General features: G+C 36.7%; 2 protein-coding genes across 2 annotated transcripts in view; one reads left to right on the top strand and one right to left on the bottom strand.

The window, feature by feature from the left end:
- Positions 1-24138, top strand: part of LOC125074589 (double-stranded RNA-specific editase Adar) — a 48157-nt gene extending 24019 nt beyond the window's left edge. Inside the window, exons 15-21 of the mRNA XM_047685940.1 lie at positions 311-413; positions 501-652; positions 15616-15766; positions 19029-19151; positions 20052-20141; positions 20711-20756; positions 22912-24138. Of these exons, the coding sequence (XP_047541896.1) occupies positions 311-413; positions 501-652; positions 15616-15766; positions 19029-19151; positions 20052-20141; positions 20711-20756; positions 22912-23015 (769 nt within the window). The 3' untranslated portion in view covers positions 23016-24138. The remainder of the gene's footprint in view (positions 1-310; positions 414-500; positions 653-15615; positions 15767-19028; positions 19152-20051; positions 20142-20710; positions 20757-22911) is intronic.
- LOC125074616 (lipase member H-like) lies at positions 1433-14724 on the bottom strand. The gene is made up of 9 exons (XM_047685982.1): positions 14630-14724; positions 9341-9452; positions 7212-7360; positions 6571-6712; positions 5963-6048; positions 5342-5470; positions 4993-5103; positions 2911-3479; positions 1433-1517 (listed from the first exon to the last, which is right to left on the bottom strand). The coding sequence occupies exons 1-8, from the start codon at positions 14670-14672 to the stop codon at positions 2911-2913; spliced, it is 1341 nt and encodes a 446-aa protein (XP_047541938.1). The 5' UTR covers positions 14673-14724; the 3' UTR covers positions 1433-1517.
- Positions 24139-25377: the final 1239 nt, after the last annotated feature.

The raw sequence follows: 25377 nt of genomic DNA, 5'->3' as shown, positions 1-25377 counted from the left end.
TGCTTTTATGGCAGAAAAATTTTTTTAGGAAATCGGTACGCGATTGCGACATTGTGTCCTTTTATAAAAAATATGATTTTTTTACTATGCCAACTCTCGAACTAATTTTTCATTCTTATAGAATATATATAACTGATTGATGTCTTAGGCCTTTACACTTAAGAAGTGTGTAAAAAAATTGTGAAACCCGGGGGGGGGGGGGGGTCCCAACAATCAACATCCCACTATAAAATGCTTAGTTTCTTGCCGGATCTTCTTGAGCATAAATGCCTAAGAAAACAACTAACAACCCACTATAAAATGCCCGCAGGTTGGCCCGTGGGCAGCTGAGGACGAAGATCGAGTCGGGAGAAGGAACCATACCGGTCAAGAACTGTATCAACGTGATTCAAACGTGGGACGGCGTGCTGCAGGTACGGTCCGCGTGCGCGCAGTGCCCGCTCCCTCTCCCCCTCCGCCCCCCCCCCGACCGGCCAGTAACCCCGTCGGCGCGTGCGCAGGGCGAGCGGCTGCTGACCATGTCGTGCTCGGACAAGGTGGCGCGCTGGTGCGTGGCGGGCGTGCAGGGCGCGCTGCTGGCGCGGCTGCTGCGCCCCGTGTACCTGCGGGCGCTCGTGCTGGGCTCGCTGCTGCACCGCCACCACATGTACCGGTACATATTCTGCCCGAGTTACGCTTACAGTATTCAACTAGTTTTGCGAAAAGTATTTGGGGGGTCTGACTTCGATATTCTTAAGTTTTAGGTAAAAAAATGCAGACTATATCCATTCCTTGGTGCTTAAGTTTGTTTCATACCAAATGTCATATAAATATATTTATATATATATTAGTATAAATTAATTAGGGAGCTAAGTGTTGATTACTTAGATCTTTGCTATATATACAGGATGACTGGTTAATTACTATCAATATTTAAGGAGAATACTCGGTACATGATTCTCATTCGAATTATGTAAAAAAAACAGGTACTTAATTTTTGACCAAATTTCCGTATAAATAAATAAAGTGTGGACACGTTCCCAGCCTTGTTGTGTGTCGCTACCCCCAACCCCCGCCCCGTGGCTAATTAGTCGTTTGGATGTAGGTAAACTACCGCGCGATAACTAACTGTACCTACCTACATAACTGTTTTGTGTCGATAACGCAGCTAGGGTGTTCACACGATGCGTAATTAATTACATAACTTTTGGTTAACTTTACTTAGAAGTTTATTAATATTTATGTTATATTCATTTTTATTTTGTCATATATGATCGTCAAATATCACGTCCTCAAGTATCGATAGTAATTCACCAGTCATCCTGTATAATGATATAGTTAATTGTTTTTTTTTTTAAATTATACTAAAGGTAATAAAAGACGTGTTCGTAAAATTTTATATTTAATGTTAAACTATGTACATATATTTATATATTTCAACAGCGATATATATCGGACATACTAAAAACCTAAAGTTATATTATTCTATTGAAAATGGCGATCGTTGACGCGTTGATAGAAAGTATTTACCGCGTGCGCTGAAACATTAAAAAAAGTGTATCAAAAATGTAGTCCAAATGAGGCTCAGCCTTCGCTATTCTTAAAAAAAAAGTAACAAATATTCAGTCCCGTCTTAAGTGCTAACAGTGTTCTGACGAGCTCAGCCATCACCTCTATATAAAAACTCGGGACGCTCGATAGAAGTCAGACTATCCGAAATATAGCTAGCGCTGTGGGTTAGAGTGAGAGAGAAAGAGCCTGCCTACCGCTGCCGCATGCGGAGAAAGGGAAGCCAGACAGATTGGCGCCGTAACGCGTTACGTAACGAAGCGGCTTAGCCTCCCGTTAAAAGTTATCACTTCAAAAATTCAACGGTCCAAATTCGATGGTCCAAGACTTTACCACTTATAACACTCGGGTCTTAATCCACCCTGGATTAAGACAGACCCAAGTCCAGTCTAAGCGATTTAATTTACACTAATTCGCATCAAAGGTAAAATTTGTAATATTTACTTGTATATTCGAGTACGAGTAAAGTATCAAATCTCCTAATCGCACTGTAAAACGTATTCAAGGTCAAATGTCAAAAAGTATCAGTTTTTCTCATTTATCTTTATCGTAATCATTGCGCTTTAACATAAATATACATTGTTACTTCCGGGCAGGAGACAACATACATATATCTAACATGACTGTATTTTTAGACGTTGAAAAAGAGTAACTACTACTTCTTGCCGGTTCTTTTCGGTAGAATCTACATTCCGAACCGGTAGCTTCACTTAAAATTGTTTGTTAAATGACGATTCAAAAGTGCTTGTAAAAGCCTACTTGAATAAATTATATTTTGATTTGATTTGATTTGATTTGGTTTGAGTTTGAAAAATACATTGGAATTGTATTTTTAGGTTCTCTTGTGGCGACCCCGGGGCTCTTGTCCGGTCCTCTAAATCCGGCTCTTATATAGGGCGACCAATTCTGTCTGGTTTTCCAATATTTAATTTTGAATATTAAAAAAATTAAATGGGTATTTTCTTATGTCAATTATTAGCGCTTTTTCGTGTCAAGCAGTAAAAAGTCGGTATAAATCATTATTAATAAAAGGTGGGATGTTTTTAAATAAGTTAGTTCAGTCACCGATATATATGTATACTAGCTTTGATCGCGACTTCGTGCGCATTTGAATTTAACAAAAAGTACTTGTTGTAGCCTAAGTTACTCCTTATTACATCATCTATCTGCCTGTGAAAGTCCCGCCAAAATCGGTCCAGCCGTTCCAGAGATTAGCCGGAACAAATAGACAGACAAAAATTAAAAAAAATGTTACTTTGGATATGTACCGTGTATGCATACATATGCATTGAGAAAAAAGTGGTTATTTTTATATTACAAACAGACACTCCGATTTTGTTATATGTATAGATATTTATGTACCTATTTACTAGAAACGAACGTAGTGCTCGATCCGAAACCGAACAATTTCTTTAAGAACGCCTTGACTTTCGAATCGGAATTCACTTGAACGGCATACACGTATGGTCGATAAGTATTCGCAACGTTTTCACTGTAGCTACTCTGTTCTCTGATCGAGTGATTTATAAAGCCGCCGCCATTTTTGACGAACGTGTTAATTTCTCTGACGACGGTCACTGCTGGTGTATCGGTTTGCGACGAGAATAATCTTCGAATTTTCGATATTATGTTATCATTTGTCTGTTGTTTCTTGATGAATCGTTTCGCCCTGTGAACGTTTGATGGCTTCTGTGTTTTTGGGTATGTGTGTGGTTCCATGTTTTGAGGGGTTTCTTGTGATTTTTGGTTCAGACAGTTTGGATTTTTAAACGAACTCTGTCTAGAATTCAGATCTTCTATATTTGAATTAAATGAATTTCGCATAGCGTTAGTTGGTGTGGTCGTGATGCGTGTATTTGAAAGCCGTTCTGAATTTGTCTGTGATGTCAATTTATACACGTAAAAGCGGATATCGTGCGTCTTATCGTCACCTGTAAATAAAAAGGTTCTTTAACGTGCTGTACAAATTACATGCAAATGTGCTGGATGAAAAATAAAACCTCTTTTGTAAGATTTCGTTCTATAGACTTGCCACCGTACACATAACCTTCCCAAAATATTGTGAAAAAAAATCCTAGTCCAAGATTACCTATTTGTGCGTAGAAGATAGATATTTGCAAATACACAGTGCATAATCTGCAACAAAATATAATCGAACTTGTGCATAGTTCGCCCTAGAACACCGAAATCTCACTTCAAATCGACTCCGAAGCCCATGTGGGTGGTCTTCTCCTTCGAGCAGTAGCCTTTCGAGAAGTCACTCATCGATTGACAGCGAGAGGATACGAAAGATGCCGGACGTAGGACCGACTCGCTGTAGAACATATACGAACGCCAGTGACTGCAGAAAACTGGTGTGGGATCGAAAAATCGTCGGATGAGTTCTAAACCAAAATTTGATTGAGACATAATTATTAAGGTTTGTAATAATGTTGATAACTTTAACGTCTAGGTGCTAGCTGATGCGCCTGCAAAAATAGAAGTTCTTGGTCTTGGTGTCAAACCTCAAGTCGGGCCAGTAAATTTATATTCGGCTTTTCTTTCTAAGAAGTTTTGAGTAATCTTCTGGAATCTTTCAGTTGGTTTTACACATCCGTGGAAAGTTGAAGCCATTGGTTCTGTTTCCGAAATCTTCCCGGTTGTGACGGATTTGCCGTTTTAATGCGGTGTCCACCATTGGCCTTCGAGAATGGAGATATTATCCATCCATATATATCTCAATGGACAACGGCTTCTCTGACAGAAATTCGTCTGGACGACATCTTTGGCACAGTGAGGACTATTAAACTTTCCCTTGACCATAAAAGCTCTGCCCTGCATGAGATCTAAGATGCTATGTCACCTGTGCCGATATTTTTGCTGGCTCACTCATATTTAAAAATACTTGGTGATATGGCTTTGTGCAAGCCCTTCTTGGTAGGTACCACCCACTCATCAGATATTCTACCGCCAAACACCGGTACTCAGTAACTACAGGTACAAGGGACGTAACATTTTATTTCCCAAGGTGGCGCATTGGTGATGTAAGGAATGCTTAATATTTTTTACAACGCCATTGTCTACGGGCGGTGGTGACCACTTACCATCAGGAGGCCCATCTGCTCGTCCGCCTACTGATATCATAAAAAAAAATAACCGGTACACATTAATACTAAGTATTGATGTTTTGGCTTTAATTTGAAAAAAAAAAGTACTTTACTGATATACTCTGTGATTAAAATGGTGGTAAAGTTATTACTGAGTTTCTCGCCGGTTCTTCTCGATAGAATCTACTTTCCGAATCATTTTACATTTAATTCACTACTGTGGCACGTTTCAAATTTGCTTTTATGAGCCGACTTGAATAAAACTAGTAAAATATTGGAGTATTTTAACTATACTTGGAGTCGATCGAATTGATACATTAAATGATTTTATTAGTTTATCATTGGTATAATTACTCACATTTAGTCAATAACTGCTGTTGAGGAATCACAACCTCGAGTTCGCATCCCGGTTGCGGACTTATACCACCATTCGGGTAGAAGTCCACGTGACCCATTTGGTGGTTGAAACCTGTAAAATAAGTCTTTAAGGGTTCACTCGTTTATACGTCATTACTCCCTCTCTTTTATTTATAGTATAGGTAAGCGGTCATATGTGCCACTTGATGCCACCAACTTTTAAAGCTAAGATGTTGTATGCTTAGTGTCTGTAATGATAATGTCTTACCCTTCAGAACGGAAATAATACCAAGTATTGCTGTTAAGAAGTGGAATGTGATTTTGCACGAAGCCTAAGCAAAAAATCTTACCAAATATTCCAGCATCAGTATGTATCACGTCGACGAATTCAGCATCAGAGGGGTCAAGCCTCTGTTGCAGCGGCAGCTTATCAAAGAGGGGCAGAGCCGGGTCGAGGCCGGTTATACGAGATACTTTACCTGAAAATTTAGGAAAATAACTCAACAATTTGTCTCCTGAAATCTTAATGCACCGATCACTTAAAATCTATAAGACTGGTTTCCCGTTCCGATTTCATCGCCAGCTTCCGGCAACCATCGTCCACTGCTGGACAAAGGCTTCGTCCAAGGTCTCTCGCAATCGGATTACGCCACCTTGTTTAGGTCATCTGTCCACAAGGCTGGAGGGCATGCTGTTTTTCCGATCCGTGGTCTTTACTCTAAGCGACCTATATGAACCGGCAACAGAACTACAATACCTTGACCTACAGGTCAAAACTATAGAAACGGCGGCCGCAGCTATTGGTACAGCCCTTACTAGGACTGGCTTAGACCTGATAGGAAGTACCCTGTACTTAATACACGAAAACATTCACATATATCAGCCTCTCAAGGTTGAGCAGCTTAGGATAAGTGCAGTAACAGACAGATCATATGTATAAAGATTACTTTTTGAATTTAACTCTAACCTACCAGATTTAATAGTACTTCCAGCAACCCCGGCAGCTTGAGCTCCCAAACTGTGCCCAACTAAATGGGTCTTTGATAGTTTTAATCCTCTAAAAATAAATTAAAATTCATTATAACTTAAGGCATATTACTTACTGGTCTATCGCTTATTAGCACTAATATAAATATAAATGTAAATATTGGACAACATCACTTACATTACTCTGATCTCAATGTAAGTAGCTAAAGCACTTGTGTTATGGAAAATCAGAAGTAACGACGGTCCCGCAAACACCCAGACCCAAGACAAAATAGAAAACTAATAAACCTTTTCTTCATCGATACGGCCGGGAATCGAACCCGAGACCTCGGCGTGGCGTACCCATGAAAACCGATGTACATACTATTCTATTCCACACTTGCAGTTAAGATAATATTATTTTTATTGTCGTCTTTTTCTTGTGCTTAACAGATATGTCTACGGAGCATAACGCCATACAAACTCCAGTTCAGGTTGAAAGGCATTGAGTTTTTCTGTCGAGAAATTCTCATCAACAGCCCGGAGTCTGGTTGCTATCAGTAGTTGCACTGTCGTCACAATAGCAGTAAAATAATTGTCTAAAAACACTGACCTCGATACCAAATAATCAATGAACTGGGCAGCGATACGTCCAATATACCAAGTGTTTTCAGCGGCCTTGAAGTACCAGGGTCCGGCTTCAAGCCGTTGCGCATCAACCATTATGATGTTGGTATCGCCTCTGTGTGTGTATGCTGGAATTAAGACATACCTTTCTGTTAGGTCTTTATGTAATTGCTGTTATATACGTACAAAAAGGGAATATACCTCTGTGCACACACACCTCTGTGCAACTGACCAAGTGAGTAAGGGCATCATCAGACATGGTCTAAATTAGATAGTGGACATCGTCATAAACATGTCTTGGTTTCCTAAGCTTGTACGATGTCTTAGTAACAGGACGGACTTTATTGGCGATATTGATAACTCACCTGGTGGTTCTTTTAATTGACTTCAAAAAGCAGGAGGTTCTCGATTCGACTAATAATAATAAAATGTATATATTATTTTTATATTTGACACCTCAGAACTCCGTCATGTCTTGTAAATTTGCAATGCCGATTTTTATGGACGGTGGTGACCACTTTTTACCAGGTGGCCTATTTTATCTCTGTCTAACTAAATCATAAGGATCTTACGCCCTCATATTTCTTTTAATCTTCAATACCAATATTTGATCTGGTCATTATATACCTTCTCTTATCCTTAATGCGCTGCCGTCATCAGGTGTCTCCATGAAAGCGTGGAAGTATAACACGGTTGGATCGTTGAAGTCTATGCTCGAAGCGAATAGGCTTTCATCGTCGTCTATCAGGAGACTGTGGGCGACGGTTGGGTTGTGTCTGAAAATATTTATTAGGTTCTATTAGGAATCGATCAAAAATTAAAACAAAGGATGATTCAAGCGGGTTCTAAGTCTCTTTTTCAAACGTAAAAACATGTGAAGCTGTTGGTCTTGCACTTTGACTCTCCATTCGTATCAGATCGACCCTTGGAGTCTCCAGGAGTGTGGGAATAGAACGAACTCAAATATATGAGCACTATAATATTTTATCTACCATTGGTCTTCGTTGATAACGGCTGACGTGAATCGTCTCCATATAGAGTACTGTTCTCATTTTTGGACTGGCGCCCTTTAGCTCCCTCTTGATTCCTATCAACGCCACGAACAGACGAGTTTAGTTCATCTAAGCTTCCGGAGAGACGTTATCTGTGTATGTCTGTACTAAGAGGAATGCACCACAGGATTATTTGACTTGGTGCCGCCATTACATTTTCACCATCGCACCCTTGGCTGCTGGTGTCAGTTACATCCACATCACGTCGATGCTTGGCAGAACGCTGATGTGTGTGTATCAAGATCGTTCTTTCAACACATGTGCAGATCGTGGAATGATCTTCCCCAATGCGTGAAGGATAAGTGGCATTTCAAACATCGAACACATCAGCAATGCAATCCAGGTGTCCATGGGTCAAAGCAATCAGGTTGCTAAACAAATTTGTAAGATTCGTCGTAATGACCTTTGATGTTAACACCGGTTTCTGATTATCGTCGTCTATCACGCTACCCTTATTAAGATTGCATGTATCGCAACACTATGTGTCGTGTAAGTGAGCTATCATGTTCAAATATGACCTTGGACATTCCGATCCTAGGTATTTCAAACTTCACTGACTATCCGGTCCAAGGTTGATAGAGTTTTGGACTTGTGACAAGTCTTTTAAGCCTTTCAAAATATATATGGTTCCATTTTAGAAAGTGAAGCAATTGTTTTTTTTTTTATTTCATATTTACTAAACTTTAATAAAAAAAAATCGCGATTTAAGAATGTGGAAACGCTTTCGATAGTCCACTGCAGTGTTTAAATTCCTAAATTACTAAGATCAGTTGCTCATTCGTACTGTAATATTTTAATATTGGTCAATATTTCTTATACTTACTGTCAATTGGACCATTTACCAGTTACAACGAATCTACTTTCGAAATACATCCATCTATCTATATAAAAAAATATCTATATGGATTGAATTTTAAATATTAACTTCTTGGTCCATGGTTGATGAAATTGCTTCGTCTTATTGTTTTTTTTTTTAACGAAATTTTAATCGGTGTTCGATATTTTTTCAATTTATTTAATATAAGATCATCTCGTAAATGTTGATGATCATTATGATGATGTCCGGTCTTAAGGAAGATCAGCTACGCAGGGCATATTATAGTGCAAGTGTGCACATATACAGTAATACTCATCCCCTCACTCTCATAATCCGACGGCAAATCCGACGCGATTAGAAAGACTATTAAAGCGTCCATAGTGATGTAAAAGTCGCAGGATCGATCCAGACCCCCTTGGGCTTTGTCGTACCCACTCCTAACACAAGTGATAGGCTTAAAATTAGGGGTAAATAGGAATAATAGTAATTTCTTCATTAAAAAAAAAAAAACAAATACTTCAGGCATATGGCCAATTGGCTCAACATGATTTCCGAAGGCATGGGACTGTTCAAACTTCCAGACTCGGCGATGCAACAGAAAATTATTCAATGGGAAAAACTCAATAACTTCTAGGACTCTCAATTAGGACTGGTAGGATTAGTCTACCTATATCTAGCCACTAGACCGAAGAGGAATTCAAAGCAAAGACTGCTTTAAAAAACCCCGTTCTAAAACTATACACACTTCAAAATTAATTTATTCAAGAATTTCATATGAATTGTTTAATGTAGGCAATATTTTATAAATGTTAATGTGCACTGAATTATTGTTCAGAAGTTGTTCATTACGATATTGTCCATGGTTGATTGGTCCACGGTTGACGTACCTCGTGTAAAGCTGGAATACGACGTCGCTGTTGTCACGCACGAACGGGCATTTCCCCTTGTCGACGGGCGCGATTTGGAGCAATGCATTTTCGAACTGTATCCCAGGGGGGCCTGAAAAACAGAAATTATTTAAATTAAACAAGAACAAGAACAACAATGAAATGAGCCGAGATGGCCCAGTGGTTAGAACGTGTGCATCTTATAATTTTAACCCCTATATGCATGATCCAAAAGTAGAACCATTTTTGAGTTATCACGTTTTTTAGCTTTTTTGGTGATGTTTTGGTGAAAATTATTGCAAAAAGTTACCCCTATCACCTCCTAAAGGGAATACGTCGAATGACAAATAACCCTGTATATATTATCTATACATATAATAAAATTGGAGTGTCTGTTTGTAGTATTAAAATAACAGCGTTTTACTAAATGCATATGTATGTATGTATACACGGTACATATACCTAAATAACATTTTTTACAATTTTTGTCTGTCTGTCTGTTCCGGCTAATCTCTGGAACGGCTAGACCGATTTTCACGGTAATTTCACTGGCAGATAGCTGATGTAATAAGGAGTAACTTGGCGACTTTTATTTTATAATTATATGTAAAATAATAATAAAGTCACGCTTTTTTATTAAATTCAAACGCGTTCGAAGTCGCGGGCACAGCTAGTACAATATACAATTTATAATAATTTAAACATAACCTATAAATTAGGAATGCATCCGATACCGATACCGATGCCCATGTATCGGCGATACGGCAGGTTTTCCGATATATCGGTATCGGCGATATTTTTCTGGCCGATACAACGATACTGTTCAAATATTAAACGTTTTAAAAAAGTAATGTAAACGCGCCTCTTGTTTTGTCATTTTCGTTGCAAACGAGATAATAATTTAGTTACTAAGTCTTATTAATGAACCTTAATTACTGAGCTTAATTACCAATATTGACATTCCAAGTCTGTGACGTTTTGTTTTAATATCTTTTTTTTTTAAATAATAACAATCAATCAACACGTCTACTAACATTTATTTTACCTTTATTTAAATTCGATAAGTGTATCGGTATCGGTATCGCTGATATTTCTCTAAGAATATCGGCATCGGTATCGTATCGGCAAGAAGGCGTATCGATGCATCCCTGCTATAAATCAATAAATACTGTCTCCACGTTTTTTTTACCTCAATATAATCTTTTATTGAGTAATGTTTATTTACCACTGTTTCTTTGATATGAGCTTTAAATTTTTGAATAGCATTAGCATTTTTAGCATTAGCAGCCCGTAAATGTCCCACTGCTGGGATAAAGGCCTCCTCTCCTTTGAGGAGAAGGTTTGGAGCATATTCCACCACGCTGCTCCAATGCGGGTTGGCGGAATACACATGTGGCAGAATTTCGTTGAAATTAGACACATGCAGGTTTCCTCACGATGTTTTCCTTCACCGCCGAGCACGAGATGAATTATAAACACAAATTAAGCACATGAAAATTCAGTGGTGCCTGCCTGGGTTTGAACCCGAAATCATCGGTTAAGATGCACGCGTTCAAACCACTGGGCCATCTCTCAAATTTTTTAATAGGCCAAGTTTTAAAATAACTGTGGAATCTTATATTATAGTCCCAGTATATGTATGTATCTTTGCGTGGTTTACCTCCCCTGCCGGTGTCTATACAATGATCGTTATGTGACTTTGACGTCAGTGTACCATCGATCCATAGTGTTGATACTTGTTTATATAACATAAATACATGTGGTCGGTATTACCGTGACCACAAATGGCGTCTGATTGTACGACGAGTTTACCCCGCGGTCGAAGCGTCGTTGCGTCTTGTGAGGGACTCGTAGAAAGTTGAGTCTTGACTACAGATTTAGAATCGGCTAGATACATGTTCATTAAATAGTATCAAAATTAAGCGTGTCATCTTTAATTTATGATTTTTTTTTATGATAAATATTTACCATACCTTACATAGCCATTACGCCACCAGACTTGGGAGCTAATATATATATATATATATATACAGGGTTATTGGTAATTCGACGTATTCCCGTTAGGAGGTGATAGGGGTAACTATTTGCAACAATTTTAACCCCCACATGCATGATGCAAAAATGAACCATTTTTGAATTATCACGTTTTTTAGATGTTTTCAAAAATACTGACAAATGACCAGTGTTTACTGTAACCCTATATATATATATAGGGTTACAGTTAAAACCGTTTATGGCGACACCGTTTAGAACAACATATCGTTTATAATGACCAAAATCAAAGGTCCCGGCTGAATGCTATATAACTGTCTTATAAAAATATTGCTTTTTACGACATTGCTTACTACGACATACCGCATTAAACGACCACATTTGGCTTATGTTTTCGAAAAATTATATCTGTAGAACAACCCGCTGATCCGTATTGTAAACAATTTGAATAGGCACAGTGTAATTAATGGTCAATGGAAACTTCAAACACGTGTATCATACATGTAAAGCTTCCTCTTGAATCGCTCTGTTTGTTGATGTAAACCGCATTGGAATCCGTTACGTAGTTTAAAAGACCTAAGCGCTGTAACGGGAAGCGACTTCATTTTATACTATGTAGATATTCTTCAAGATCACGGCTAACATCGCGTCGATTCAATGTCGATGTGATTTGAACATACTATATGTGTATGTCCGGTTATAATACATATATAAAGAAAATTATATGATGTATATAATTTATGATATAGGACTCAGGAATGTTGTAACTTTCTACCAGGGATAATGTTTAGAATTGGTTAACTGTTTCCAAAGATTACCCCTATATACAAATATAATTTTACCTTTTTATAATATTACAACAGATTCCATGACGTTAATTCAATGTTACAATTAAAGCAACAAAAAAAAACGTCTGTCCGTCCAAGTGCGAGTCGGACTCGCGCGACGAAGGGTTCTATAAAAACGGCATAAAAATCTTTTGTATATGAGCCCCCTTAAATATTTGTTTTAATCTGTTTTTTTTTTTAATATTCGCTGTTATAGCGCCAACAGGAATACATCATATGTGAAAATTTCAACTGTCTAACTATCACGGTTCATGAGATACGGTCCAAGTGACAAACGGACGGGTAGCGCAGTCTTAGTAATAGGGTCACGTTTGACACTTTAGTTAGTTGTACGGAACCCTAAAATAGATCTGAGAGAATACCGGTCATAATTTATTCAGACGTTAAAGCTTTATTTATAATAAAAAATATACTATTATTATTATTATTATTTAATAGTAAAAAAATGGTGTAATGTTAATAAAAAAAAATTAATTGTTCATTATGAATGCATCGCGTGTTACACACGAAGTTTATTACGAAAGTGGAATATTTCTTTGCACTAAATACTTACTATGTCGATTGGTTGCAAGTTATTACAAACGGGGCCGATAGATCAGTGTTCGTAACGCGTGAATTCGAACCGTGAGTTGCGGGTTCAAGGTGGACCTGGAATTTACTAAACGTTTTCGTTCGTGTATTCGCTCGCGTTTTCGATGCTGGTTGTCTGGTATTATTCGCACGATATATTTCTAATTTATAGTCTATTTGTTATTCTGATGTATAAGCTATATTATTCCAAAGTTTCATTAAAATCCGTTCAGTAGTTTTTGCGTGAAAGAGTAACGCAACATACGTACAAACTTTCGCCTTTATATTTTCGGAGAGTTAGTCTCAATAAGTAAATTTTATAGTATATCGCCTCGTTGATCCATTGGTTAGATGTAAGACTGCAGATACGGAGATACTAGGTTCAAAAATCAAAATCAAAATATACTTTATTAGAGTAGGCTTTTACAAGCAATTTTGAATCGTTTAACATACTATATTAAGTGAAGCTACCACCGCTTCGGAATGCAGATTCTACCGAGAAGATCCGGCGAGAAACTCAGTAGTTACTCTTTTTCAACATATAAAAATACAGTCATGTTAGTTAAATACAATTATATGTATGTTATGTCTCCTGCCTGGAAGTCAACAAGCATTAACTCCACGCTTTTTTATCATCTATATAAATAAATATTGGACAACATCACATACATTACTCTGATCCCAATGTAAGTAGCTAAAGCACTTGTGTTATGGAAAATCAGAAGTAACGACGGTTCCACATACACCCAGACCCAACACAACAAAGAAAACTAATTAACTTTTTCTACATCGACTCGGCCGGGAATCGAACCCGTGACCTCAGAGTGGCGTACCCATGAAAACCGGTGTACACACTACACGACCACGGAGATAATCTTGTATCCAATAATATGCCTTCTTTACCAATGTATTTTTTACAATTGACTTGAATCTACGATCCCTTGCCTCGTTGCGATTGTAAAGCAGCTGGTCCTGCGTCTAAACTCTTTGTGATTGTGATGGATTTCCCGTCCCATGGGATTATGAGAATGAGGGTATTGAGGGTGCACCTGTATTGGCGCTAGGACTACACGGGTGTATACGCACTTTTCACTTCCAGACCCTGGACTGTTACTGCGACTGACAAAAAGCCCAACATTTTTTACTGGCGCGACGCGTACCTTAAACCCGGGAGGTTAGGTTAGGTTAGCCATTACGTACTCGGTAATGCTCAATGATCCTCGAGGGAATAATTTCTTAGCCATTAATTTTCTTTGCCTTTTATGTAATGTTCGATATAAGATGAATTGGATAAAAAAATAAGAAATTGTTATTTGACACGACAATTTGGTGGGCTTCGTGGAGGGTCTAGGTATGTACCACCCAATCATCAGTTATTGTACCGGAAAAAACAGCAATATTCAGTACTGTTGTTTTCCGGTTTGGAGACTGAGTAAGGCAGTGTAACTACAGGCACAAGACATAACGTAGTTCCCAAGCTTGGTGGAGTTTCGGCGATGTAAGGAATGGTTAATATTTCTTACAGCCCTGTGGTAACATTACAATACTGAGTACTGGTATTCGACGGTAGAATATCTGATGAGTGGGTGGTCCCTACGATAAAATAATCTAATTTCAAAATACGTCTTGCTGTCGGTAAAAGAATATCAATACAAGCAAACCCGCCCGCAGGCGTTGTCTGAAAATCTCAGAAAAGCTCTGGTATATGCCTCTTTAACTAATATTGTATTCGGAAAGATCTTTGACTTTATTTTGTAAAAAAAAATATGGACAGATATGTTCACTTAAATTTGAAAATTATAATAGTGTAGAATGTAACACATGTATATGTGTATGTATTTAAATACATATTTGTCCCAATATTCCAAAAAATACTCACGTATCAAAGATAAGAAACACGCTAGCGGCACCGTCGTCTGCATTATTATATCACAACTAATTAATTAAATATATAATTTAAGACTACAATACATAAAACCTTATTATTAAAAAAAAATTAACGTCAAACTTATTTTCAACCCACAAAAGAATGCCTTGGTATTTAAATTATTAAAAAAAAAAAACCACAACAATGTCAAAAGTATTTTCAAAATGGCGCACGGTTATGTCAAAGCGCACTTTCGCGGTAAAATGAGTAGGAAGGAATGAACGCTTCTTATAATTTTTCCCGCTACTTTCTTAAATGGTAGGGCGGCTTGCGTAAGTCTACTGACAGCTTCGGAAAACGGGAAAAAGATCGTTTTAAAATTTACGCGAATGCGTTCGATAAAATTGTAATAATTATATTTCTGATACTGTCTTGTATGTAATAAGTGGGTTGTAATGTTAGGGGGGTAAAGAAATGGTCTAATTTTTGTGTAAGGAAATTGAGTACTCGCTTTTGTCGTGTTTTTTTTTTCTATTTTACATTTTTTTTATTAGTTCTTATATTATAAAAGCGAAATTAACACTGTCTGCATGTTTTTTTTTTTTTATGGTATATATGTGCCACCTGATGTTAACACGCCCTTACACAATGGCGCTGTAAGAAATATTAACCATTCCTTACATCACCAATGCGCCACCGACCTTGGGAACTAAGATGTCATGTCCCTTGTCAAACCGGAACACAATAATACTGAGTATTTTGCGCTAGAATATCTGATAAGTACGTGGTACCTACCCAGACGGGCTTGTACAAACTATACTGCTGAACCGAAATTGATGAAATTTTGATTGAAGTAAGCCTGACCCCCAAGGAAGGAAATAGATCAATTTTTATTTTTAAAATTTGCAACAAGAAAAATATTTCGTATTTACGTGACGATTGACCATAAATTAATTATTGTAAGCCGCGTAAAAGAACTTCGTTCGAAAAATCCTCAGGGCGATTTGCGGACGCATCGAGGGCTGTATCTCGGCCCTGCCGCCGCCGTACCGCCTCCACCGCCCGCTGCTGGCGCGCGCCGCCAGCACGGAGGCGCGCACGCCGGCCCGGGCGCCGTCGTTCAGCGTCTGCTGGTCCATAACGTCGCCGGTGAGTCCACAACGTTAAAACTTGCATGACGAGCTTGTGCGATAACACTTTCGTTTATTACAATGTGTTTATTTGATCTGAAATGGTTTTTTTGCATTTTATAACTAATTTAGCTGTGCTTCGCTGTTACAGCGCCATCTATCGGGTATTTTCTGTAAACTAATGCAGTCAATACAAGTGTCTTTAACGACCTCCGAGGTCCGAGTCGATGTAGAAAAGGTTCATTGGTTTTCTATGTTGTCTTGGGTCTGGGTGTTTGCGGTACCGTCGTTACTACGAGTGCTTTAGCTACTTACATTGGGATCAGAGTCATGTACGTGATGTTGTCCAATAATTATTTATCTTTGGTCGGTAAATTTTAATTGAACTTGGGTAATTCTACTAATTTGTGATAGTTACGGAACGTTCTAGATTCGTGACGTGAGACGTAACCAGGGGTCGACCCCTGGTTACGTCTCACGTCACTAGTCACGTCTCACGTTCTAGTATTTTATATTGGTAATGATTAAAAATTTAGATTAGGATAACCGCATAATTTTGATACCTACGATGACGTCACCCTGGCCACCTTGGATTTGAGATTATCAAAAGCCATTTGAGCAACAATTACTTACCCATGGTAGATAATAACATTCACTCGGTTTACTACCTTAGAGGAGTTGTTATTAATAGCGGCACATTTACACAGCACAAACTAAAGTCAAGCGTCTGGTTTGGGCAATAACAATCCCAACCACATATGAATCGGGGAGGGCCTCGAGTGTGGGATTCCCTGGCACTAATTGAGGTAGAATATCGACTAAAACCTTTTCTTGCATATACTTCTGTGACAGAATTTCAAAGACTAACCTGGGCAGGATATATTTTAAAACAGGCGTCTCACCGACAGTATATTCAGCACCACAGTACCACAAGACTGGAAAGATTTCAGTTAAGTGTCAACGGCTTTGCGCCCTGAGGCATGGAAAAGTTCCCATCTTACAAACGTCAGGCTACCAAATCATATAACCAATAACTTTACTGGTTATAATTCACTGGGTCACTCAACGCGAACGTTGACCAACGAATCGTATTCAAAGATAGTCGTTAATAGGAGTATCAGTAAGTAGTGGACAAGAGTAACTACTGAGTTTCGTGCCGGTTCTACCGGAATTTACTTTCCGAACAGCTGGTAGGTTTACGTTAAATTCAACAGTGTAACATGACGATTCAGAAGTGCTTCTATGAGCCTACTTGAATAAATAATACTTGGATTTGATTTTATTTGTCATCATAGCTTGACGTTTGCATATCTCATTTTCCCGCGCTTTTGCGATCTGTCACTCGAGATTACAGATGTTTAAAATACACAGATTATACAATACTTGAATAAAGAATAATTTGATTTTGATTTATTGGGTATGGGCGATATCCGATTTTTGTGACATCGGTCGTAAAATGTACATTTGGATTAAATATCGACGTTGATCCAATTTAAGATGTCGCTCTGTCTTTGTTTAACTTTACAGTGTACGATTTGTGTGAAAGAGATGTAAGGAATGTGATATCGAATTACGTTTAACATTCGCCTCATCTCTTTCTCGCAGACGGGTCACCGTGAAGTTGAAGAGAGTCAGGACGTATGTTTCATGCGTTTAATGTTATCGTACTTTGAATGCATTGACGTACCAGGACGATATACATAGTTTTTTTAGATGCGAAAACGGTTAACAGCATCCGTTTCATCATTTTAGATGTGTTTCAATATATCGAACACACGGTTATAACCTATTCCAATCGAAGTAGGAATAAAGATAAACAAACCTTAGATTTACGTATTTCACGCGATTTGCTAATAACTCGGCTATATTGTGCACTACTAAGAGTTTATGATTAATCTAATCTCTATTTATAATACAACACTATCACACTTAACTACTTATTTCCACTTTAATATTACTTCCAAAATTCTGACAACAGTTCAAAACGCCATTTTTTCGCATATCCATAGTGAATATCATAGACTAATCCAGCTCTCGACCAATGATATCGCGTCAATTTGCTGTCAAATTTTGTTTATTTGTCTTTCCTCCTCTTATGGTTGGAATAGAGTATAAACTACATTTTTGAATGTATCGTATCTGTATTAGCTAACATTAGCTTAGTACACCCATTTACATTAACACAGTAGTTTCCATCGGTAACTGGTGATTTTCTAGATGGTTCTCGGTATATATTGCATTAACATTCGATAGTAGCCTATTTAATTTCGCTTGGGAAACAGGCGAGCTAATGCCCTAACTACACTGGCTCACTCACGCTTCACTAGAGAGTTTTATCAGTAGAGTACTGGGTGGTACCCGACACAAAGCTCATTCACGAATAAATTAGTAAAAACGATTTTTAGAATTAATTTATTTCATGTAAATAAACTAGATTAATTGTTATTAAAGCTAATGTATAATTTAAAGGCTTTGCTTTAAACAGTGTATAAATGTGTTAAGTTTTATTGAACAATACCTCTCTTTCCTGCATAAAACAAATTTTTAATGGTAAAAAGGTATGGATAGATGTTTAACTCTTCAGCCATTAAACAATATTATTTAAGTAAGGCTGTAAGTTCTTCAGATTGTAAATTTTAAATATATGATGAAGCGAACTTAATCAGACTTGTTATTGCATTGGTGGGCAAATGAGGTACCTGATGGTAAATGGTCACCACTGTCCATAGACTGGTACTTTAAGAAATATTGATCATTCCTTATGACACCAATTTGCCACCGAACTTGTTCGGTTGTTAGGTTTCTTGTGCCTGTCGTGAGACTTGCTCAGCTTTCAAACTGGAACCCTACCATACTAATTGTTGTTGCTTTGTATTAAATATATGATAAGTGGGTAGTACCCTACAGTACCTCCCAGTATACGTTTATGTATATTTTGAATGGAGTCTAAATCAAACTATCGTATTCTACGAACGGATGTATTCGCTTAACGTCATTCAGACCACTAGTTGAACGATCATTTAGTAAAATGGCTAGACTATTAATTAAAAGGCTAATTGAACCAGTTGGCTGCGACATATATAAGAAGCTAGTATCTGTGTGAGATACTAAACGATATTATTTAAAAGATAGTTAGTTACATCACTGTTTGATGTTAAGTTTGTACTTCGAAAGATGCACATACCTTATTCATTGAGAGCAGCGTTCCGGTAATCGATCGAGCTGGTAATCATAATAATAATTCTTGTTAATTATTATAATTTCCATGAAAAAACATTTAGTATCCGGAGATCATTAACGCGACGACCGGTAAGCTCGAGAATGGACACCCGTCGCTGCTCTGCAAGCAGAGTATGTTCGCTCGCTGGCAGTACCTCGTGAGACGATTACCGCTGTTACCTCAGGTAAGTTTGATGATTTGAACTTTCACAGGTAAGTTATCGGAATTCACGTTTGTATGGAGTTGAGTTAATGCTCGTTGACTTGCAGGCAGGAGACATGACGTACATATATAATTGTATTTAACTACAGCAAATAACAGTACACTGTATTGTATCCGATTAGAAGGACGAGTAAGCCAGTGTAATCACAGGCACAAGGGACATAACATCTTAGTTCCCGAGGTTGGTGGCGCATTGGTGATGTAAGGAATGGTTAATATTTATTACAGCGCCTTTGTCTATGGGCGGTGGTGAACACTTACCATCAGGTGGCCCATATGCTCGTCCGCCAATCCATGCCATAAAAAAAAAACTAACATGACTGTATTTTTATATGTTGAAAAAGAGTAACTAAGTTCTTGCCGGTTCTTCTCAGTTGAATCTACATTCCGAACCGGTGGTGATTTAAAAGTGCTTTGACAAGCCTACTTGAATAAAGTAGATTTTGATTTTGATTGAATTGGATATATTATTGTGTTATGGTCAATTTAATTCATTAATGGTCATATACGTGATTTAAGTTAGTGAGTAATTAATGAGTTTTATTTAGATTTGATATTTTGTCTTGTGAAATGGACCAAAATTGATTTTAAGAGTCTAGTTAAATACAATTTATATATGAAGAAATATTAAAAATATTCCGTGATTTAGTTTTTTAAAAATTATCCAAGAACTCAAAAGAAAACGCAATCTTATGAAACTAATGGAACCAGTCAATCTATCTTGACTTTGTGTTTTTTATCCAGAGTGACTGATAATTATGTTTGTTTGAAATCTTACCTCAATAAGAATCGAACTCGCATCTCCAAATTATCGTCAAATTTTGTATTGCTGCTACAACATTTATGTCGTTGAAATTCTCAGGATCCAGCCGGTCCATATCTACCGCCTTTGCCACAAGATATGGACCATCTCCTGTACGACGAAGCGAAGAATCTCTGTAGCACATATCAGGTAAATAAACTCACATCACGAGCAGTATAATACATATACAATTAAATGCTTATACGTAAAGAGTTTTACTTAGTGGTAGACCGCTCATTATATATTCATACCTAACATAAATTCTAAGTATTGTGTGGTAGTGTAACAGGCACAAGGTACATAACATCTCAAAATGGTGTGATGTGGTGGCGCATTGGGATGTAAGCAAAGGGTAATATAATCTTACAGCGCCAACGGACGTTGGTGACCACTTACCATCTGGTAGCCTATTCTCCCGTCCACATATCAACATCATAAAAGATGGTACTGGAAAATAAAAGGAAACGTAAACTTCCTTTAAACTTCTGGACATAAAACGTCTTCTCTTCTTGTGGTGATTTTAACGATGTTCCAAAAGCAGCATAATGGCTTCATGAATTACATGTGTCAGAATTTCCACAGGCATAAGAAGATTTACTCACGATGCTTCACGCACGCACGAGATGAATAAATATATATTACTATGTTCAAACTTTAGTTTTAAAGACGATATTGGTTTTGTGATAATTATAAAGTTGTTTTTTTATTTTTCCACGCAGGTTGCTAAGAGATGCCTAACGGATGCATTCGAGCAAGCTCAGCTAGGTAGGTGGATAAAAAAACCGATTGAACAGGATCAATTCCATTGCGAAATTCTTGGAGCGGACCCCGCCTTACTGTTCGCCTAGGCGGGTGGTACTCAGGGCTGTAACACTGTGCAGACAGATGCGGGATTTGATGTAAACGTCAAAAATATAGCTCTTGATAATATATTTAGTGTTAAAAACGAGAATGATATAATTGATGATGAACTCAAAGCGGGATTTAGTCGTAACGATACTGAAACTAGTGTAAGCGTAGGTGATGTAGAGTCGAACAGAGATGTAGATATAGAAGTTGGTCCGCGTGAAGGAGATGAGAATAATAATCTAAATGCAGTTAAGGATAAGATTATTACTCATCGGGATGTAAAGTTAGAAGCAAAATTTAATAATACAAGTAAATTTTATAATAATGTTTTGAGAGAAAACACTAATACAGTTTTAGAGATAGCTCACAGTAAAAATGATGAAAGACATTCTGATACATTAAACAATGAACGTGAATCAGTTTATAAATCTAATCTTGATACTGGTTTAAGTTTAATCAATAATGGTGAAAATGTACACGTTGATTTTGATTATTTAAATACAAGAATACGCAAATTGGATATTAACTCTGACGCACATAATGGAAATACGATGGTTACTTATTCAAATAAGATCAATGAAACAAATAAAAACGCTTCGAAATCGTTTATTAAACACAATAACTCTAAAATTTATCAAAATAATAATAAAGAAAATTGCAAATTTGATGAAAATAATATCAAAACGTACAATATGTCGTCTAAAGATAAACATATTAACAATAATGTGAACGATATCAACAGCTTAAGAGAAGGAAACGGCTATGTATCGAACGGTAACAATAACAGTGTTACTAATACATCTCGTAAACTTAAATGCGTCTCGGGAAATGATGGTCTAACTTTCAATGAATCTAGTATCATTGATAAAGCGGTAGAAAGAATTGCTAATAACCATTATGATGATAGAGACAATAGAACAATTACAAATTGCCGATCGAAGGTTCTAGAAAGGAAACTGAACGTTTACAGAATATCTGATGAATTAATAAATCCAACATTCAATCAAAAACTACGAAATGCTATTAATTTTAAAGGCGGCGGAGATAAAACGGATTATAATGTCTTATCGAATACTGTTGATAATGATACCAAAAAAAATAATGATAGAAAGCTTAGTCATCTAGATATAGATTCGCTAGACACTAAATCTAGAATTAATGATAGTGATTTAGAAGCTGATGCAAATTGTGATGTTTTTGACACTAAAAGGTGCACTAAAGCTAGTGTAGCTAGAAGTTCACTTTTGCAAAGAAAATTAGCAATCTATAATAGGTTTAATTCGAAATGAAAGATGTGTCCAATGAAATGTGACGCAGATGTCTTTAATCTACCAGTCGTCAGAAGACTGGCAATGTCGGTTGAAGAATGCCAATGAATGGCCGATAATTCAATCGACATACATCGAGGGAGTGCATTTGAGACGTTAAATTCACGAATCTTAATCAATACGTCTCAGCGTTTAATAGTAGCATAATTATGTTTAATCACCACCTGCTAAATTAATAGAAGGGGGGCAATAATACCCCCTAAATTTACTACTAATTTTAAATAAAGAACTATATTTAACTAAGTCCCGCGTAGTTATATATTTGTTTACCATTCGTCTGCACTGTGCTACTCGCCTTCGGGCTTCATCAATTTAGGCGACAGATAACATATACCGTAATATAAAAATCTTTATAATATATTGAACGAGAGGGATAGCAACACGTGCTATTTCGCCCGCTCAAGTCTTCCGATTACGTCACAATCGTCACCGTTAAAAAAATGAGAAGGCAATAGTTGAAATTGTCATTTCATTTATGTAAATCTGTATGACCTATTCCAATCTAATTTGTATAAACACATACAAATCTTAGATATATTTGAACGCGCTCGGCTTTTGGCCGGAGCCTCGTTGTCATCTTTGTCACTTATAGGATTTATTTCACTCATTACGAGGGCGCGGGAACGTTGTAATCAATTCCGGAAATAAAATTTGGTAGCGTTAGATTATAATGTTGAAATGTTTCACACGCGTTCGTACAATAGTTTTCAATTGTTAAATCGAATGATTAACTGGGATTATAATTATAGACGTCAGCGATATGCCGCCATTACCGGCCGTTACCCGTTCCCTTAGCAATATCAACCATCTAGCGGCGCTGCCCGTCAAAGGTTCCACCAGAGCTTGACTCGCCCTCGTCCAATAATAGAAACCTTACAATTTAATTCGGGATAAATCATCAGTCATCAGTCATATTCAATACGAGATTTGTTCACTTAAACACACGTATCAAATACAATTTTACTTCCAAAGTTACGATAACTTCGCCGTTCCAAAGTTACAAAACGCCATCTTTTCGGGAATCCATAGTGAATGTCATCGATTATACAAGATCGACCAATGACGTCACGTCAATTCAAGGTCAAATGTTGTTTATTTTGCTTTACTCCGTAATTGGAATAGACTTAAGAAGTGATGACAACGTAGACATATAGAGATGTGACGTAATTCGTGACGTCACACGCTGAGGCGTGGCTTACTGCAGTTAATATGAACGTAGAGTTTAATGTAATACGTTATAAAAATCAACTAGAACATGCACAATTTTAATGTTTATCGTTTAACAAGTAAGAGTAACTTCAGTATTTTGTTTGTTCAGTCGACTACCAAAGTTTTTTTTTTTCTTCTTAAATAAATATCCGATCCATTAAAGTTAAAATATTTAAGGTTAAAATAGTTAAGAGTTTGAGTTGATGTACTGAGTTTATTTTGTGTGGAATTTCGGCATAGTGTCGCTCAACGGTCTATCGTCGTGATAATTACATCGAAATAAACTTGGCAAAATATTTTTATACAATTTATGAAAGAAAAAAGAAAAGGCCGATAATCTTGCATCATTTGATCTCTCGTGAATACGGATTGAGACACTTTAAACTATTGAATTAAAATTTAAAATCAACCCAAATCCTAACCCAACCGTGGATGGGTTAGGTTTTCAAGGACTCATTGAAGGTTATGTCTGATAGAGATAATTTAGGCTTTTTGATGCTTAAAACTGAAACGGTATAAGTTTTTTGGGCTCCGTCAGCGCTTCAAACTCCGATACCCTATTGGCCATGATATGCTTTAAAAATTTAGCAAATGTATGATAATGATTATATGATGTATAATGATTATAGGAATAATATTTAAACGCTTTAAAAATCTAGAAAGAGTTTTAGGAATTAAGTGTGATTTTGTCATGTAAAATATTTGTTTTTTATTTGTAATGATGGAAAATTTAAAATCGTTTGTTATTTTTATTTTTAGTTTTTTGTATAGGAATAATATTTAAACGCTTTAAAAATCTAGAAAGAGTTTTAGGAATTAAGTGTGATTTTGTCATGTAAAATATTTGTTTTTTATTTGTAATGATGGAAAATTTAAAATCGTTTGTTATTTTTAGTTTTGCCTTTTTAGTTTTTATATTTATTTTTTATTGTGTGATTAAATAATTAGAGTTAAGTGTTTTTGTGTGTCTGTTTTTTTTTTTTTTAATTAGTATACTATAGACAATGTCCATTTAAATTATTTTCTTATAAAAAAACTACAATACACGTTTTCAATGAAAAATCTTTATTATTATACCGAAATTAAAACTTTTTTAAAAATGTATTTGTGTTTTATTACATATACCTCTACGTAGTATAAAACAAAGTCGTTTTCCGTCTGTACGCTTAGATCTTTTGAACTACACAATGGATTTCAAGAGATTAATAAACAGAGCGATTCAAGAGGAAGGCTTATGTGTATAATACAAGATTGTTATAGTAGAGTTATAGAAGGATTTTTATTTTAATCTCTGTTCATCGATCTAAAAGTTTTATACAGACCAAATTGGGACAAATTCCACAGAAGTGTCCTATTAGGGACTTTTTTTTTAATTTGGCAATCAGGACGCAGGACAAAATATAGCGCTCGAGTGAGTGAGTGCCCTCTAAAAAACTGCTATCCAATAGACCCATCGAGTAATTTCAACATATACATTATACTGTTGGACTGTCGGGTTTATATCTGTATTAATATATGAGAAGAGACTGAAAGACTATTAAAGCAAAATACACAAAACTTATACAGAAGATGCATCGCTGCAAGAAGGTTTTAGTATGAAATACTATTGTATATGTGAAATATTACTATAATATTATTATGTATGTAAGATACTCAGTGTACTGTCAGATTGTGATACGTGACATTTAATAAAAGCTAAAATAAAAAAAAATATATATGTCACATTGATTAACAAAATGGCGTGTCATCGCAAGTCAGCTGTCAAAATTTCACAAGTGTGATGCGCAGTGAACTCTTACAGATACGAACCATTTATTAAAAACCTCTTATTAGTATGCTTTTTGGCGTTCAGCCCAAAGCCCAAAGCCCCGGAATCAAGGGGGCTCCAGCTAAGTCAAAGTCAAAAATAGACGGTAATGCGAAAGAATCCATAATTTTATTAAATGAAACAGATCGAGCCCTGCGAGTCCTGTAATTCATCAAACCCATTCAATAAATTT

Source organism: Vanessa atalanta, chromosome 28, assembly GCF_905147765.1.
Source record: "Vanessa atalanta chromosome 28, ilVanAtal1.2, whole genome shotgun sequence".
NCBI classification, from domain to species: Eukaryota; Metazoa; Arthropoda; class Insecta; order Lepidoptera; family Nymphalidae; genus Vanessa; species Vanessa atalanta.
This window is presented reverse-complemented; position numbering and strand designations above follow the sequence as displayed.

What these genes read in the sequence shown, in the direction of transcription:
- LOC125074616 (XM_047685982.1), bottom strand. Translation starts at nt 14,672, where the DNA reads ATGCAGACGACGGTGCCGCTAGCGTGTTTCTTATCTTTGATAC. An exon ending in TGGAAGTACTATTAAATCTG is followed by an intron (nt 5,471 to 5,962) that starts GTAGGTTAGAGT and finishes CTAAATTTTCAG; the next exon opens with GTAAAGTATCTCGTATAACC. An exon ending in TACTGATGCTGGAATATTTG is followed by an intron (nt 5,104 to 5,341) that starts GTAAGATTTTTT and finishes CTTATTTTACAG; the next exon opens with GTTTCAACCACCAAATGGGT.